The 17,249-nt window shown below is 33.6% G+C and overlaps 1 protein-coding gene across 4 annotated transcripts in view; it reads right to left on the reverse strand.

Annotated features, from left to right (window-relative positions):
- The window catches only part of TXNDC16 (thioredoxin domain containing 16), a 75,035-nt gene that overhangs the window by 26,047 nt on the left and 31,739 nt on the right, over positions 1-17,249 (reverse strand). For all 4 annotated transcript variants that reach the window (XR_008427357.1, XM_045201527.2, XM_024567266.3 and 1 more), the window contains 8 exons: positions 13,657-13,807; positions 10,707-10,873; positions 10,300-10,357; positions 8,701-8,824; positions 7,059-7,202; positions 6,477-6,536; positions 1,866-2,034; positions 1,385-1,521 (listed from right to left, as the gene is read on the reverse strand). Coding sequence is in view for 3 of the 4 variants with exons in the window: in XM_045201527.2 (XP_045057462.2) it covers positions 1,385-1,521; positions 1,866-2,034; positions 6,477-6,536; positions 7,059-7,202; positions 8,701-8,824; positions 10,300-10,357; positions 10,707-10,873; positions 13,657-13,807 (1,010 nt within the window). In the remaining variant the exon portion in view is untranslated. The remainder of the gene's footprint in view (positions 1-1,384; positions 1,522-1,865; positions 2,035-6,476; positions 6,537-7,058; positions 7,203-8,700; positions 8,825-10,299; positions 10,358-10,706; positions 10,874-13,656; positions 13,808-17,249) is intronic.

Raw genomic sequence — 17,249 nt, forward strand, 5'->3', positions numbered from 1 at the left:
TGGGTGAATAGGGAGGGTGGGGCATGGGGGTCATGCCATTTTTGGTCAAAAACTGTTGAACACTCATTGCGGTGTGAGCAGGTATGCTTGTAAATTACCCATCATGAAATGGGCAAACACATGGAAAGAGTCTACAAAAAATTCACTGAAGCTGAATGCAGCTTCTCACAACAACGTCAATTGGTACACTGATACAGATGGGTTCCCAAAACACCCACTTAGCAGGGGAAGCCTATATACTACAAGGGCTTGCCCTCCAGAAGATAATTCCAGTTCTTTTGGGTCCCCCCTTGTACTGTATGATTCCACTTAAATGAGGTTCCTAGAGTAGTCAAATTCATAGAGACAGAAAGTAGAATGGTAGTTGCCAGGGGCTAGGGAAAATGTTGACTCATTTAACAGGAATAGTTTCAGCTTTGAAGGAGGAAAAAGTTCTGGAGATTTGTTGCACTATAATGTAAACATACTTAACACTAGCTACCTATACACTTAAAAATGGTTCAGATGATAAACTTTATGAGTATTTTATCATGGTTTTTAAAAAAATATTCAAAGCAAAAACACAAAATAAATTAGAGTAGGAAAATATAAAGTAAGAAGAAAATACAGGTGAATATTAACTGATAATGAGAATAGAGGATTTCTATAGCTAGGAGCAATGGAAGAAATCTCAAAATCAATAAATTTGAAAACAATTTTAAATTGCTACAAGTAAAATTATTAAGCAAAGCCAAAAAGCAAACAACTGGGGAAAAATAACTGAAAAAAATGACAAAAGCTTAATATCCTTAATATGTAAAAAACTCATAGTAATTCATTAGAGAAGCAATAAAACCCCATTTTAAAAAATGAATAACACACACAATTTATAGAAGACAAAGTTTTATTCCCCTCCTGGGAATCTATACCCATTAAACGGTCTAAAATCCTCACAAAAACTCATAAATAAAAATATTGTTTACATATAGCAAAAAGAAAACAAATATTATTGTTAGTAGATAAATACATTATGGTATATTCAGCTAACCAAATATTATATAGCCATGTTGTTTCTGAAGAATATTACTTACATGAAAAAATGCACCCATGTAATTTTAAACAAAAACAGCAAGAATCTAACTTGGATATATATACTAGTCCAATCTCATTAAAACATATGTAAATATGCAATACATAGGCATACAGAAAAAGAGGGAAGAAATTACATTAAAATCTAACAACTCTAATTAGATTATAGATTTATATTTATTCAAATTTCTGTGTTCTCAAAATCTTCTATAATTTGAGTTCTCTGTCATTTAAAAAGACAGTAATTCTTTTTAAAAAACTAGTAAATGAGTTTTTAACTATGCATTGTATAATTTAAAATCTCAATTCTACTTACCTGTGGTCATGGTTGGACTAAATAGTCCCAGTACTGACACACTAGAATAGAGGATCAGGTCTTTATATAACTCCCCACTTAAATATTCTTCTGCTTCTTGGACAGATGTTATGTTCACTGGATATGAAATCCTGTTGCTAGATGAATATATAATTATATTGAAAATTAATTTTTTAAAATACTTTTCAGCTTGTAAAATAATAAAAATACTGAACTTAGAAAAGACCATATGCCTCAAGATAAACTTCCAACAAAATAAAGACAAATACTATACTAAAAAAGTAAAAATAGTCACCCTCATTAAACAACATTCCTATCTCCCCCAAAGTGATGGAATATGGATGAGCTCTACCACAGCTCATCCTGAGATCTCAATTCTAGTATTCACCTTAACCCATTCGAAGTGTGTCAACAATATATGGTCATTAGAAGTCTTATAGACATAAATGTTTAAAACCTTAGGGTGAAGCTGAATACTTACAGCTGGATAAACTTTAGGAGCTCTTCAGTTCCTAACATACCACCATAAGATACTGGGTTTTCACCTTTCTTGTACATCTTTACAACAGGAAATTCAGTCACATTTTGCTTATTACATATATCAGGCCAATCTGCACAGTTTATTCTAGTAAGCAGCATAGTACATGCACCTAAGTAGAAGGAAAACATACATTTTATAAATATTAATGTAGAAAACTCAGTTGAGAATTCTCAGTATTTTTATATCCCATTCTTTTTTTTTAACCTCTCAGCAGCACGAAACAGTGCTGTGGAGCACTCTCTTCGCTTGATTTTTGCAACACTTTCCCCTACTGGCTTTCCCCTCACCTCTCCTGCTGCTCCTTTGTGTTCCTTTGGCAGGTTCTTATGCCAGTAGAGGTGGGATTCCTCAAGGCTCAGTGTCTGCTGCTTTCTCTACTTGCTTTACACTCTCGTCTTAGACAATCTCAAAAATCATCGCCTATCTAATGAATCTTAAATTTTTATCTTTGGCCCATGCTCCTCCTGAAAGCTCCAGACCCATGTATTCTTGCTGACATATTTATTTCCATTTGAAAGGAAACATCCTCAAACTCAGTAGGTCTAAAACTAAATATGGTTTCCTTGCTGAATATATTGGTGAACACTGCCATTCTTGTACAACTCAGGAAGCAAAATATCATCTTTCATGCCTCTCCTTCCTAACTTCCCCATGTCTAATCAAATCAGTGTGCTATCCTGTCAATTTCACCACCTGCATTTTAAATATCTGTTTTTTCTGTCCATTCCTCTCTACTACCACTATTCTAGTCATTATCTCTACTGGATAACAATAGGCTTATAATTAATCTCCCTGAATTCAGCATGTCTACACTGAAACTAACAGTATCTTTTCAAAAGTCAAATCCGTTTTGTTAATAGCCCACCCCACCAACCTTCATAGAGGTCGGCCTTTCTCATCCCTTCATGTCTCTGCATGTGTGACTACTTCAAGAAAGCCTTCTTGGACACACTGATCTACATCAGGTTCCTATGCTCCTACAGAAACGTGCTTCTTTCTTTACCTCATTATGCAACGATACACTCATTTGTGTGGTTATCTGATTAAAGTCTGTTTCTACCAAGAGAGCTTCCTGAGAATACGGACTGTGTCTATTTCACTCGTCACTGATTTTCCAGTGTCTAGAGCAGTCCTTGCACATGGAACACCTTAAATACAGGTGTGAATAACTGACACACATGGAACTCATCCAGGGCTTCAGGGATCCATCCTGTCTAAACACTATAATTTCTTTTCAGCCTAAGAAAACACACAGTAGAAACCCAAAGAGAAATTCCCACTTATTCCCTAATAATATATGTAAAGTTCTCCAAAATATGTATATCATTAGGTAGAAAGAGATCAAAAACCAAATAAAATAAGCACCACACAACTCAGCTGTGAAAGGAAGGAATAAATTCTAATAAAAGAAAACTTTAAAATTATATTAGATCAAAGAAGGACTCTTTGTACAATATATCAATTCAGGATAAAACTTAACCATGTAATTAAAACTATGAATGCAATATTTTGATATTTTTATCACCAAAAGTTTTTAATAGTAAAAATATCCTTTCATATTTTAAATGATTCTAAATTATACAACAAAGATGCGGTAACTTATCACTAGATTTAATGTTAACAATCTGTTTGATAATACAGGCATGGTGTAATGTCATATTCACCACTATATTCCTTTGCCTACTACAATGTTGGTTACATAGCATGTAAACACTAAAAATTTCTGGACTGTACCCTAATATTTCTTCATGAACAAATTTTAGATTTTACACTAAAATATATTAATACCTGAATATTGTATGAGCATACAAAGATAAACCCTTATTCCTACTAAAATTATATCTGCTAAGTGACTTCTCTATAAAGTTCTCTTATCCTTTATTTTAATTATTTAGTCAGTAAATATCTGGCGATGGTTGTTAACATAGGGTACCATATTATACATTGTCGCTCTAGCACGGAATGTAGTGCTGCTACAAATGCAGTTCTTTTCCTTCAGTACGCATCCTCAACGGGTCCACCATGGCTAAAAATGTTATTGTCCCTGCAGTCCAAGTTGAAAACTTTGGTGTTATCTTTAAAACTGAAGAAAAAATACTGATACATATCATTAAACATTATAAGGCTACCTATATTAAGCAATTAAAATTTTTTCTTTCCTATAAAATGGTTTCAATATTTAATTATGTTTCAATTAGAGTAGTCTAATATCCTAATATGCCTGGAGTTTTATATCCCATACATTTTATCAATGCAGTAATTTCAAATAGGCTTCTTAATTTAAAGGGAAAGAAAAAGTTTCTCTTAGCTACAGATGCTATGATAGCATAAAAACTTGACATTTGCTGCCACCTTGTGACTAAGTATAAAATAATTTTCACTGTCTTGGATTAAGAAATGAAGTGACTTTTCCCCAAGTCAATGTGAAACGTTACAGGACTAAATGCCCAAAGTAGTGCAGTATTTTCCTAATTTACAAAGTAACAGTTTTGGCTTCAACACAGACTCAAAGCACTATAGCTATCTATACAAATAGTCTGGGGAGATAATTCTGGACAGTATCCAATTACTATTTTACTATGGTTTATATCTCATCACCCTTCTTTTCCTTTCTTCTAATAATTTTCCAATAAGGCTAAAGAACCTAAAAAAAAGAAACTTAAATCAAGGATAAACTGAAAGAGAATAATGGGATTTGCTTTTAAAAAAAAAAAGATTAGGAAACACAATAATACATTTCTACATTAGCCCCCTAAACTTCCAAAAGTCCATTTATCTGATACCAAATTACTAAAGTAATTGTTATTCATTAAGAATGAACTAAATGAAAAAGGAAATCAGTTCTGGGTTGATAATATGTTTTTTTATTCTACTAACACAGACAACTCAGAGTCCTTGCATTGAAAGGTCAGATAATCTCTTTAGTTGGTCATTAATAGAGAAGAAGGTAAGGGAATCTTTTTCCATTGTCTTTTTGCAACTAACCAAATAGTCTGGGGAGATAATTCTATTCTTCAGGACATTATCCAATTACTATTTTACTATGGTTTATATCTCATCACCCTTCTTTTCCTTTCTTCTAATAATTTTCCAATAAGGCTAAAGAACCTAAAAAAAAGAAACTTAAATCAAGGATAAACTGAAAGAGAATAATGGGATTTGCTTTTAAAAAAAAAAAGATTAGGAATCACAATATCTAAAGACTTAATCACCTCTTCACTTGGGTAATGAAATAATCAAAAGTTGAATCAAATGTGATAAGGAAAATATTAGAGAAATGCTTCAAAAATGATTTCGAAAATCCCTGATGTTTTCATTACTACAGAACATGTTATATTTAGGGTTGACTTTCTGGAATCAATTTCTTGAGTTCACAAAAGTTCCCAATGTATAAATAAATGGTGCACCAGTACACATTTTCCACTAAATAAAACAAGACTTATGAAGCTCTACTATATTTGGTTATTCATTTATTCAACAATTATTAAAAATCAGATATTCTGCAATGTAAGATAGCACACTAAGTACAGTAAGCTCAGTATAAGGTGTATTACCTACCCACAGATGAACTTACTAAATAATGAAATCGCCTGTAAACTAGTGCCCACCAAAACTAAGTAGTGGACACATTCCTATAGTCGCCAAGAATAAGCCTATTTAACTACAATAGTTTCTATTTAAAGAAAAGCAACAGGAAAAAAAATCATATTACAGATATGAAGCATGATACATTAAAATGATGACAAAATATTATCCTAACCCACTCTCCCTCTATGTCTCCCCCTTTGTCTCTCTCTCTCTAAAACAGGCCTTCCTGTATCTTTCCTGGGATGGTGGCATAGGCATTTTGAGTCCAAGTCCATTCCTTGGATTCTTATTTTCCTACCACTGGGTCAGGTTTCATAGAATAGTTAAAATAAAAAGATCCATGAGGAACCAACTCTATAGCTTCAAGAACACTGAGATCCTACGTCTTTGATGAGACTGTAAGACTGGGTCTTATCTGTCAAATGTATATTTAATAACATTTAGTACTTATTTAATAATATTTAATAGTAACTGGCACAGGATAGGCACTCTATAAATGCTTGCTGAATGACTGAATTCAGCTAAAAAGGTTATGGATTAACTATGTGGCAGCAAGTGCTCAATACACGGGCTCTGTACTTTCTACTAAAGACAGTTCCATGAAGACAATCAAAATGAATGCTGCTAAGCATTTTTAAAGATCATGGCTAATTAACCTAACCTTGGAGACAAAAACATAATAACCTGAAAGTTTTGCAGTTTTCTTCATCTTTTTTTTTTCTTTTTTTTTCTTTTTTTTTTTATTTATTGTTATTCAATTACAGTTGTGTGCCTTTTCTCCCCATCCCTCCACCCCACCCCAGCTGAACCCACCTCCCTCCCCCCTCTCCACCCTCCCCCTTGGTTTTGTCCATGTGTCCTTTATAGTAGTTCCTATAGTTTTCTTCATCTTTAGCCTGACAGTTTTACAAACAGCTACAGCTCAGAATCAGGAAAATGAGCAGGCATACCACAGCACGATACCTTTCAATTTAACTGCCAAATCAGTGTAGGAATGCAGAAATGCCATGGATACTGCTTGCCCTGCATTAAAAAGAAATTCAACACATATTACAACATGCACATCTCCAAAGCACCCGTAGTTATACATAAGAAACATACAGATTTATGGGGGTTCCCAAAATTGCTATTTATTGTTTCAAACATTTAAGAGGGTTCTAAATGCAACTCATTTTCTGCATTCATATACTGCCAGGAATATAGTTGAATGGCTATTATTTGACAATAAAAACAATACACTTCCTATAAACCTATAAGAACTGTTAATATATTAAAATCATTAGCTTGAATTACAATAATTTTTCTAAATTAATAAATTGAACATCTAATTTAATCATTAGCCTTCGATTTGCAAGTCAGATACATATAATCAGTTTTACAACCCCAGAATCAGCTAGAAGTAAATGTTCCATTATGTGCAGTCTACCTGGGACATAAGAAAGCTGTGACATCTTACAATGTGCAATATGCAGAATGCAAAAATAAAATTTGCCTACTTTAAGTTTCCTAATATGTAATATAGTCTCCCTAAAGATCCATACTCACAACCAGCATAGAAAAGCACTATGCTGTCAGAAGCCATTACGGTTGCATTAAATGTCTCTTCTGTTAGTTCCAATATGAGTTCCAAAGGTAACTGTTTCTTCCTGTCTCTGGAAACACTTTCTGCCACTTCATCATCTTGAATTCCTAAAACATTTGAGAAGAAATTAATGCATATACAAATGTACAATTAAAATATTTAAGCTCTTTTTACAGGTATGGAAATTTGATACTTTATTAAAAAACTTCTGAATTCACACTATTTTATTAGTTAAAAATGCATGATGTTTAGAAAACTTTATAGTTCCCTGGCTTCCTATCCTAAATGACTCTGAGATGCTTCCTGACTCAGAAACTGAAGTTTTAGTCAAGTGTAGAAGCATTTATTTAAACTTGTCTAGAAATAATACATTATATTTTGTTTCTAAAAAAATATTAATTTATAATCCAAAAAGGTTGTGTTTATTTAACTTCCACCATGTGACAAGCACTGTGATAGACACTAGGGAAAATAGTAAACAAAACAGATTGAGTCTATGACAAGATGGAGCATTTATCTACAAAAAGGTCAGACAATAAACAACCTGGTTAAATGATATTGCTAAATAAATATATATAATTATAAATTGTGATCATTTAAGAAAGGAAAAAGATACAATAAAAGATTGTAACAGGGAGAGTTAGATTAGGAGATCCACAATCTTCCAGGTAGAGAATCAAGAAAAGAATGTCTGAGGCAAAAAGAGTAACATATGCATATGCAAAGGCTCGGAGACATAAAATAACTTAGCACATACTAGGTATAAAAGGCAGGCAAAATTGATTAAAACAAGGTAATTTGAAGGGATAAATGGTATGAGAAAATTCTAGGCTAGCAGTGGCTAGATCGTAAGAGACCATATGAGCCAAAAATTTTGAATTTTATTCTGAGTGTATCAAGTTACGGTGATTTCTGAATATGTAAAAATATATCATTAATTTAGACAGACAGACTGACTGACCAACCAAATGATCCATCCATCCACTTACCCGTCCATCCATCCATGTATATGGTAAAAAACACATTTTGAATTCATAAATATTGTGTTGAAAGTTTCTATAGATTGCATGGTAACAATGAAGAAGCACCTAACTTCATTAGAGAAACAATTAAATCTTACTAGAAGAATTGACACTAGCTGAATACTAAAAGAAAATAAAACTTAGGTGAGAAAAATTTGAGGACTTCTGGTCAAGATGGCAGCACAGGTAAACATGGCTCACCTCGCACAACCACATCAAAATTACAACTAAATATATAAAATAACCATCACTCAAAACCATCAGAAATTGAGTTGAATGGAAGTCTCACAACTACGGAATTAAAGAAGCCACATCTGTCCAGACTGGTAGGAGGGGCAGAGACGTGGAAGGGGCTGGTCCCACATCCACATGTGGTGGATAAAAATTCGGGAGGGATATCTTGGAGGCAAGATACATCTTTTCACCTAATCAACTTGACAAAATGTAACTCAAAAATTTCTTCAAGTTTCTTCATAGTCTTGAATGTGAATTCATTCAATAAGAAAGTTAATTCATTGAAATTTCACAGACCTAATGGATGCTGGGCAGGAATGGGTGGGGTGAGCATCACAAAACATATTACCCATATCTGGACCTTCCATGTCATCATCTTCATCGTCTGCTGTTTCCTCAATGTCCATATTATTTTCTACATGAGATATTACTAAATCAACATCATGTAACACCAAAAATTCCACTGGCATTCCCTACAAATAATTTTTAAAAAACATAACTAAACTATAATAAAGCATTTTAACATAAAAATATTTTACTTGATATTAAAATGAAGCTAAATCATTGCATTACAGTTTTTAACTAAATAAAACAAAAAAAGAAAAAATAAAATTACCACCACAGTCACTATGAAAAGTATCCAAGCATACTTTACAAAAAGGTAGTGTATACCGCTAAAAAAGATGGCAAAAAAAGAGAAACTGAAAGTCTCTCTTGCCAGACAGGAGGGGGATTGAAGGTTGGTTATAAAAGGTTGAACTACAAATTGATAGTTACAAAATAGTCACATGGATGTAAAATACAGCTTAGGGAATACAGTCAATAATATTGTAATAACTACATACAGTGCCAGGTGGGTACTTGAAATACTGGGGGGAACACTTTATAAAGTACATGATTGTCTAACCATTGTATACCTGAAACTAATACAAAATAATATTGAATGTAAACTGTAATTAAAAAATAAAATAAAATAAAAGACTGTCTCACTTGCTTCTTTCCACAATTACATTATACTGGATCTGAAACATTTTACACATAACAGTAAATTCTACTTCAATATAAAATGGTAATATATACACTTTAATTGCAAGCAAAGCCAATCAAAATTATTTGAATACTGCATAGATGCAATGACTATTATGACTATTTCAAAATGAAAAACTGAGCTTGAAAAGGTTGATTCCTGTATCTGGTCTCAGAACTGAAAGAAACAAAATCCAAGTCTTTTTCCTAGTATTTCTGCCATACACATAGACAAGAGAGCTTAAGTTTGAACTGTCCGGCAGTTTGTAAACATACCAATCAATTTTTTAGCATAGGTACATAATATTTAGATTTTCAGAGTTAAAGAGTTCTTAATAAGTACGAAAAAAATTTTAAAGACTTAAGAAAAAAGACACATTTATAGAAATGTACAAATTAAAAGTAAATGGCCAATAACCCTTCAAAAGTTCAGCCTCACTAATAATCAAACACATATAAAATTAAAAACAACAACTTTCTTTGCCTATTAAAAAAAGGTGGCTTTTTTTTTTTTTTAGATTAATGCTCAGTATTGGCAAAGATGTATGAGAAACAAGGAATTCCAAACCCTTTCAGTAAAAGTATGACCCTTCTGGAGGGAAATTTGACAATGGATTTTAAAAACCTTAAAAATTTCACTTCTAAATATTTAGCAAAAGGAAGAATCAGTGATGTTCAAAACAGTATACAAAGGCAGGCATCATAGCACAACAATCAGTGAATATATATATTCATGTTACATATGAATATACATATGAATGTGGGAAAAGAGAGAAATGAAAAAACCAAAATGTTAACACCAATTATGTTTGAATAGTGACAATGTACAGAATTTTTCTATAATAAGTATATATTACTGTAGCACCCCATGTATTAACTCTAAGTAAGCAGACATTGTAGACCAATACATAAAATGACTAACCTCTTCTCTTTTGAGGACTACATTAGCTTGCTGAGGAATGTCCACTTCCAAAGAGTCCCTTTTTCAAAATGAAAATAAAAGTTTTATGTTGCTAATCTGAAGGATAATACTTATCCAGAACGTCAATCTAAAAAACAACTGTTAAGTTCTCATACTAAAAAACAAAAAAGTTTATGAAAAAATATTAAAATTTTGTGAGTCAGAAATTTTACACATAAATACAGACCAATTTTCTAGTCTCTACCTTCATTTAGAAAAATTTTAAGGTCGAAATTTTAAACAAGCTAAAAATTATAGACTTTAGCTCAACTTGTTCTAAAAGTTCTAGATTTGAGTTTATTTACAAGTGAACATATTACCACATTTAAATATGAGAAAAATATCAGTGTTTTGCAAGTTTAAGATACCTTAACAAGAGTAGAACTCCTGCTTTTCCCAGAAGACGCCAAGCAACCCATTCTGCTGTTCTTCTATCTGCTTCATGTGTAGCTTGTTGACTGACAATAAAAACCAGCGGTAATCCTAGTTGCAGATGAACAGTTGAAACTTGTTGAGGATCTTCAGCAACTTCAGTCTTCATTTTAAAAAAGAACAAAATGTGATAATAATATTCCAACATTTGGATTTAAACCCTGTTAATTCTTATTTAGTCATGAGTATAAGTACAAGTCTATGAAATAAATCCTACATTACCAGAAATGGTCTCATGATTTCTAAGTTTAATGCTTCCAGTATACCTATACAGTTTAAGAATTATAAAACTAACAAATTTTATTAGGCATTAAACATAAAATTACAACCATAAGGAATAAGCATATTATAAAGAAAAAAATCAATAAATAAAAGTGTGGTACTGAGAGAGTTTCAAATAAAATAGAACAGATAACTAAGAAATACATTCTTTCGTATTAGAATTTAACATATGACATATTACAGAACAATGAGGAACATCTGAGTTAAGACAGCGGCCTGAACACACACATCTAATTTTGCTGCCTCCAGAAATCCCAGGAAAACTATAGCAGTAGGATTTTTCAGAAGAGATATACCTACATATGTGAAGAAATGAAAACAGAAAAGGCAGCAAAATTTTGGATGCTGGAAAACAGGATAACTGACTACAAAACAAAACTCTAAGCCATGAAAGAAAGCTAAGAAACAATTCAATTTTAACTGCAGAATAAATCCTAAAATTGCTCAGGAACTGTCAGTGCCTGGTATCTCTGGAATTGGGAAAGAAATAATGGAGGAGGAATGGCAGAAAGTCTTCTTTTAAAGGAGGAGTAAGTAAAAGCTTTGGAGGAGCAGTTACATCCCTAGGTTCCCCTCCCCAACTCCATGAGCATAGCCAACTGTCCCTCCCTCACACCAGGAGAAATCTGGGGGGACTTCAGAAACAGCTGACAGTGTGAACAGCATGCCAAAAGCAGGGGAATTAAGTAATCAAATGTTGAGTTGCTCCCCAACCCCCTTCCCACTCAGTTCCCAGAATGCTAGCAGCCAGACTTCTGTCTTCCAGCAGAAGACTGGAAGATCTTTTTCTGAGGCTCTTGTGGAACTCTGAGTCCACTATTCTGTGTTTCTTGGACTGCCAAGTCTTTCTAGGCTGACACCAAGGTGTAAATTTTCAGCTTGGCTCTCCAAATGGGCACTGATTTCAAAACTACAATTACATAATTCCTGGTAAGTATAATAAAGTGAAATGAGATTAGAGAATCTCCTTCTTCATTACCTACCTTAAAAAAAATTGTTTTTAAAACAGCAAGAGAAAAATTCATGAACAGAAATTTTAGGAAAGGGGCACAACTTCGAATTATAATGTTGTAGCCAAAGAAGAAAACAGATTTTTAGTAAAGCTTGGGCTGAGTCCTAATACTGCCCCAGTAGCAAAAACAGTACTGGCAAGTAGACGAAAATCCTGAGAATACTTAATATCTGAATATTGGAAGAACAGGAAAGGAGGCTGGAGAGAAATAGTGAAGAACTAATTGTACTGTGAACTGATAGTTCTCTTTCAGGGCTCTATGCTAAAATGGGAAAGCAAAACAAATTCATAGGGTATTCTCCCCATTGAAATGAGATAAATGTTCCTCCTCCATATGAAGGGAAAGGAAAAAGACATATACTGCTTTTTAAAAAAAAATTGTTTGAAGCCAAAGTCAAACCAAACCAATAACTGACTCAAAGAACCCAGGAATGAGGCCAGTAAAATTGGAGATGGGGAGTTCTTAATCTATTTAAAGGCAGAAGCGATGATTTTTTAAAAGTGAGAATTATGATTACAAAATACAATATAAATATTATAAACCTTAATAATGTAAAAATAATAAAACTAACAATAATCATCAACAGGGTTACACGATATGAGAGGGCAATGTATGAAGTTAATTTTCTCATCTTTCACAGGAAGGGGTGAGTCAATCCTATCTTAAATGAAAACATAGTTTTTAAAAAATAATGAGTTAATTTCCTAATGTTTTTCATAATCATTTACAACACTTAAGATAATATTTCCTGAGGCCTCTAATGAAGATATAATTTATCAAAAGTCCCATAATCCCTCTAGTTTCAGATCGATTTTTTTTTCAATTTCTTTTTCTTCTATTAAATTCAAATAAGATTAAATATAATACTTCTTACTGTAAAGTAGCATATGCAATATAATATAATATATCCACTAATCTATTCATTCCTTCCATGGTGCACTTAGACCTCCCATGAAGTCACCTCACAGTTCATTTCTGAGTGATGGAATTACGTAGCTTTAAATTTTCTTCTTTTACTTTGCTCCACTGTTTGAATTTATTTATAATATGTATGCACCATTTTTATTTAAAAAAGGACATGCTGAATGAAAAGGCCTACTGAAGGTTTTACACATGTTCAGGACAACCCTTCAAACTTTCAAAGAGAAAAGTATGCTGGTCAACAACACCTGTGTCTCTGTAAAATTCTTCCAGGCTAATATCAAGAAAAAAGAAACACCAGAAATGCTATACTTCCGATATTTACCAACTTTTAAAACAGTAGTCAAAATATTCACAAGAGGTCTTTCATTGACCATGATGTGGTCTTTGTGAGCTCAGAGCAGTCACAGTTCATTATAACCATCACAGAATATTGCCAATACACAAGGCTATATTTGAGTTTTAATACAATACTTTAAGACATTAAATGATCATTTTATGACAAGTCTATCATCTCTTCTACCTTTAATAAGGAAATACTCCTATATTCAAGACATATGTTCAAGGAAAGGGTAAAATATGTAGCTCATCTAAGTGAAATGCATATCTGTGAATCAACACAATAAACTTAATATATAGATTATCTAAAATATTAAAATAAGGCACATACCAGCAGTGGTGCTGCCATTGACTTAAGAAATCGATAAATGTTCAGGGTAGTCAACGGCTGCCCCATTAGTGTTCTTCTACATTGCTGGGTCAAGTCCAAGACTGGTTTACAATGAAAAAAGTAGAGATGAGCATATTCTATATCCTCCAATCTGCAAATTAAAAATCAGGGACAGACCCACTTGAAGTTCAATGTGTGATCCTTCTACCATCCAGAAAGGCATAACAAATTTCTTTAAGTCTCATGTTTTTGAATAAATGTTTTAGTAAAAGCCTAAAAGAGTATAACATTAAAATAAAATGGACCTAAGCTAATGATATAGAATATTAAAGAGAACCTTTAACCGTAATATTTTTAACAAACCACATGAGTTGCGTAAGCAATTTTTTTCCTGAATTTTTCATATGGTAGCTTCTAAATTAGGTTATAGGCAGGCCTACATATATATATATTTTTAAAAAGGCTGTCACCTTGAGGACAATAAGATTATCTTTAAATATAGTCTCTTTTCTAGAAATTTGCTAAATACAGCTCTGTAACACAAATTTTCAAGGTTTAATTTAAACCCAAATCTGTTTTGAATAAACTTCAGCCAACACATGCCTTAAGATAGAAACCATGTGACACTTTGTGGGAGTTTGTGAATTTGTATCTGAAATATTACAAAACTCAGCAAATATGGTATATAATTTGAGTTTTGGCATTCCCTTCAATATGAGAATTCAAAGATAAACTTAGAGTGGGTAAGGCTTGCCAAAGTTAAAATAGCATTTTTAAAAATCTCTGTGGGGCATTAGAAGGGTTTGGCAAAATACTTCAAATTTTTATTTTTAAAATGTTATTTTAATTCTTGATACATGCTTAAACTGAGCTCCAAAGTTCACTGATTTCAAATTTAATTATAAAGCAATTTCTAATAGATTCAATGATTAAAGAAATGATCACCATAAATGACCCCAAATAGCCACAGCAATTTTGAGAAAGAAGAATAAAGTAGGAGGGATAATACCTAATATCAAACTTGATTACAAGGCCACTGTAATCAAAAGAGCCTGGTACTGGCATAAGAACAGACACATAGATCAATGGAACAGAATGGAGAGCCCAGAAATAAACCCATGTCTATATGGTCAATTAATATTCAACAAAGGGGGCAGAAGCATAAAATGAAATAAAAATAGCCTCTTCAACAAACGGTGTTGGGAGATCCGGTCAGCTACATGCAAAATAATGAAACTTGACCTCACCATACACAAAAATAAACTCAAGATGGCTAAAAGACTTTAATGTAAGTTGTGATTCCATAAAAGTCCTAAAGGAGAAGATAGGCAGGAAAATCTCAGATATTCTGTGTAGCAAAATTTTTACCAATATATCCCCTAGAGCAAGGGACATAAAGGAAAGAATAAACAAATGGGACTTCATCAAATAAAAAGCTTCTGCATGACTAAAGAAAACATCAGCAAAATGAAAAAGGAACCAACCATATAGGAAAATATATTTGCCTGTATTTGCCTCGGACAAAGGTTTGATCTCCAAAACTGATAAAGAACTCACACAACTCCACTCCAGGAAGACAATCCAATTAAAAAATGGGCAAAGGACCTGAACAGACACTTCTCCATGGAGGACATACAGAGGGCCCAGAGACATATGAAAGGATACTCAGCATCACTAGCCATCAGAGAGATGCAAATTAAAACCATAATGAGATACCACTTCACACAGGTCAGAATGGCCATCATAAATCAACAAACAAGTGCTGGTGAGGTCGTACAGAAAAGGGAACCATGGTACACTGTTGGTGGGAATGCAGACTGGTGCAGCCACTATGGAAAACAGTATGGAATTTCCTCAAAAAACTAGAAGTAGAACTCCTTTTTGACCTGGCAATTCCACTGTTGGGATTATACCCTAAGAATCCTGAAAAGCCAATGCAAAAGAATGTAAGCACCCCAAAGATCATAGCAGCACAATTTACAATAGCCAAGTGCTGGAAGCAGCCTAAGTGCCCATCAGTAAATGAGTGGATCAAAAAACTGTGGTGCATTTACACAATGGAATACTATGCAGCAGAAAGAAAGCAGCAGCTCCTACCCTTTGCAATAGCATGGACAGCATGGATGGAACTGGAAAGCATTGTGCTAAGTGAAATAAGCCAGGCAGCAAAAGACAAATACCATACGATCTCATCTACAAGTGGAACCTAATCAACAAAACAAACAAGCAAGCAAAAATATAACCAGAGACATTGAAATAAAGAACAAACTGACAGTAACCAGAAGGGAGGAGGGAGAGGGATAACAGGGGAAAGGGGAAGGAACATATATAAAGGACCTATGGACAAAGCCAAAGGAGAGTAGGATTGAATGTGGAAGGTGGGGGGGAGTAGCAGTGGGGAAAATGGAGACAACATACTTGAACAACAATCAAAAAAATATAAATAAATAAATAAATATCAACAACAACAAAAGAAATGATCACGCAAAGATTTACTGAATGCCTTCTATATACTAGGCCCTGTGCTAAAATACAAATGATTAAGATGAATAAGACAATTCAAATCAATGAAGGGCTTAAACTAAAGGAGATATATTTAGTAAAACAATTAAAATGTAGTTTATAAGTGCTATAACAAACAAAGTGCTATGAGAAACAAAGAAATACTTAATTCTGCCTCAAGTTGGGGAGGGGATATAAAGAAGGGATTCAGTAGATCATCACAGAGATTAAAAGCAGCAAGGGAGAGAATGACTTCTCTAAGAAGATAAAACAAATGGGCATTTCAGACAAAAGAAACAGTATAGCCAAGGCACAGAGTACTTAAGTTTTTGAGGGGACCCTAAATAGTCACATATTGAAAGGTAAGTGTTGACAGTAGGAGGACCTCGCTGAGGCTGGAACTCGTATCACAACTCCTGAAATAATGTTGGGAAGTTATTTAATCAGGGATCATTTGCTTATAAATATCAGAAACCAAAAAGAGGGATAGGGAGAAACACCTACTGGAAGTTCAGAAGAGTATCTCACTGAATACAGGGAACTTTAAAATAATTGGATCAGAGAGTAAATGTAGAGATCTGAACTGCAAGAGTTCTGAGACCTTCATTTTGCCATTAATACCCTTCAACTCCCAACTTTCTATAAAGACAACTCTCTCTGATTTACTTCAATGTGGGCAAAACATTCCTGTGAGCAAGAGAGCCACTACACTGTAGGACCATTTTTCTATGCCCAGTTCTAAGTTTCCTGGAGAGGGGATCTCATTTGTTCAGGTAAACTGATGCAATCCATCACGGCTGGCCCTAGGCGAGCTGGCTGCCTCTGACTTAATTGAATGTGATATGCATGGGGTGAGGGTAACACCCTTCTTGGCCTATACACAGATTCTTTAAGCCGGGAACATAGGGAGGTAGCAGAGAGTACTGGTATCTCTATGGCATGTTACCTCTTTTACTACCTGTCAATATACACCCTTCTTAACCGACATACAATTTCATGTATAATAAGGTCCAACATTATATAACAATAGGTATACTAGTCTCATTGACTGTTACATCCCCAGCAACTGGAATAGTGCTTAGCACATAAAA

This window comes from Desmodus rotundus, chromosome 7 (genome assembly GCF_022682495.2).
Source record: "Desmodus rotundus isolate HL8 chromosome 7, HLdesRot8A.1, whole genome shotgun sequence".
Lineage (NCBI taxonomy): Eukaryota > Metazoa > Chordata > Mammalia > Chiroptera > Phyllostomidae > Desmodus > Desmodus rotundus.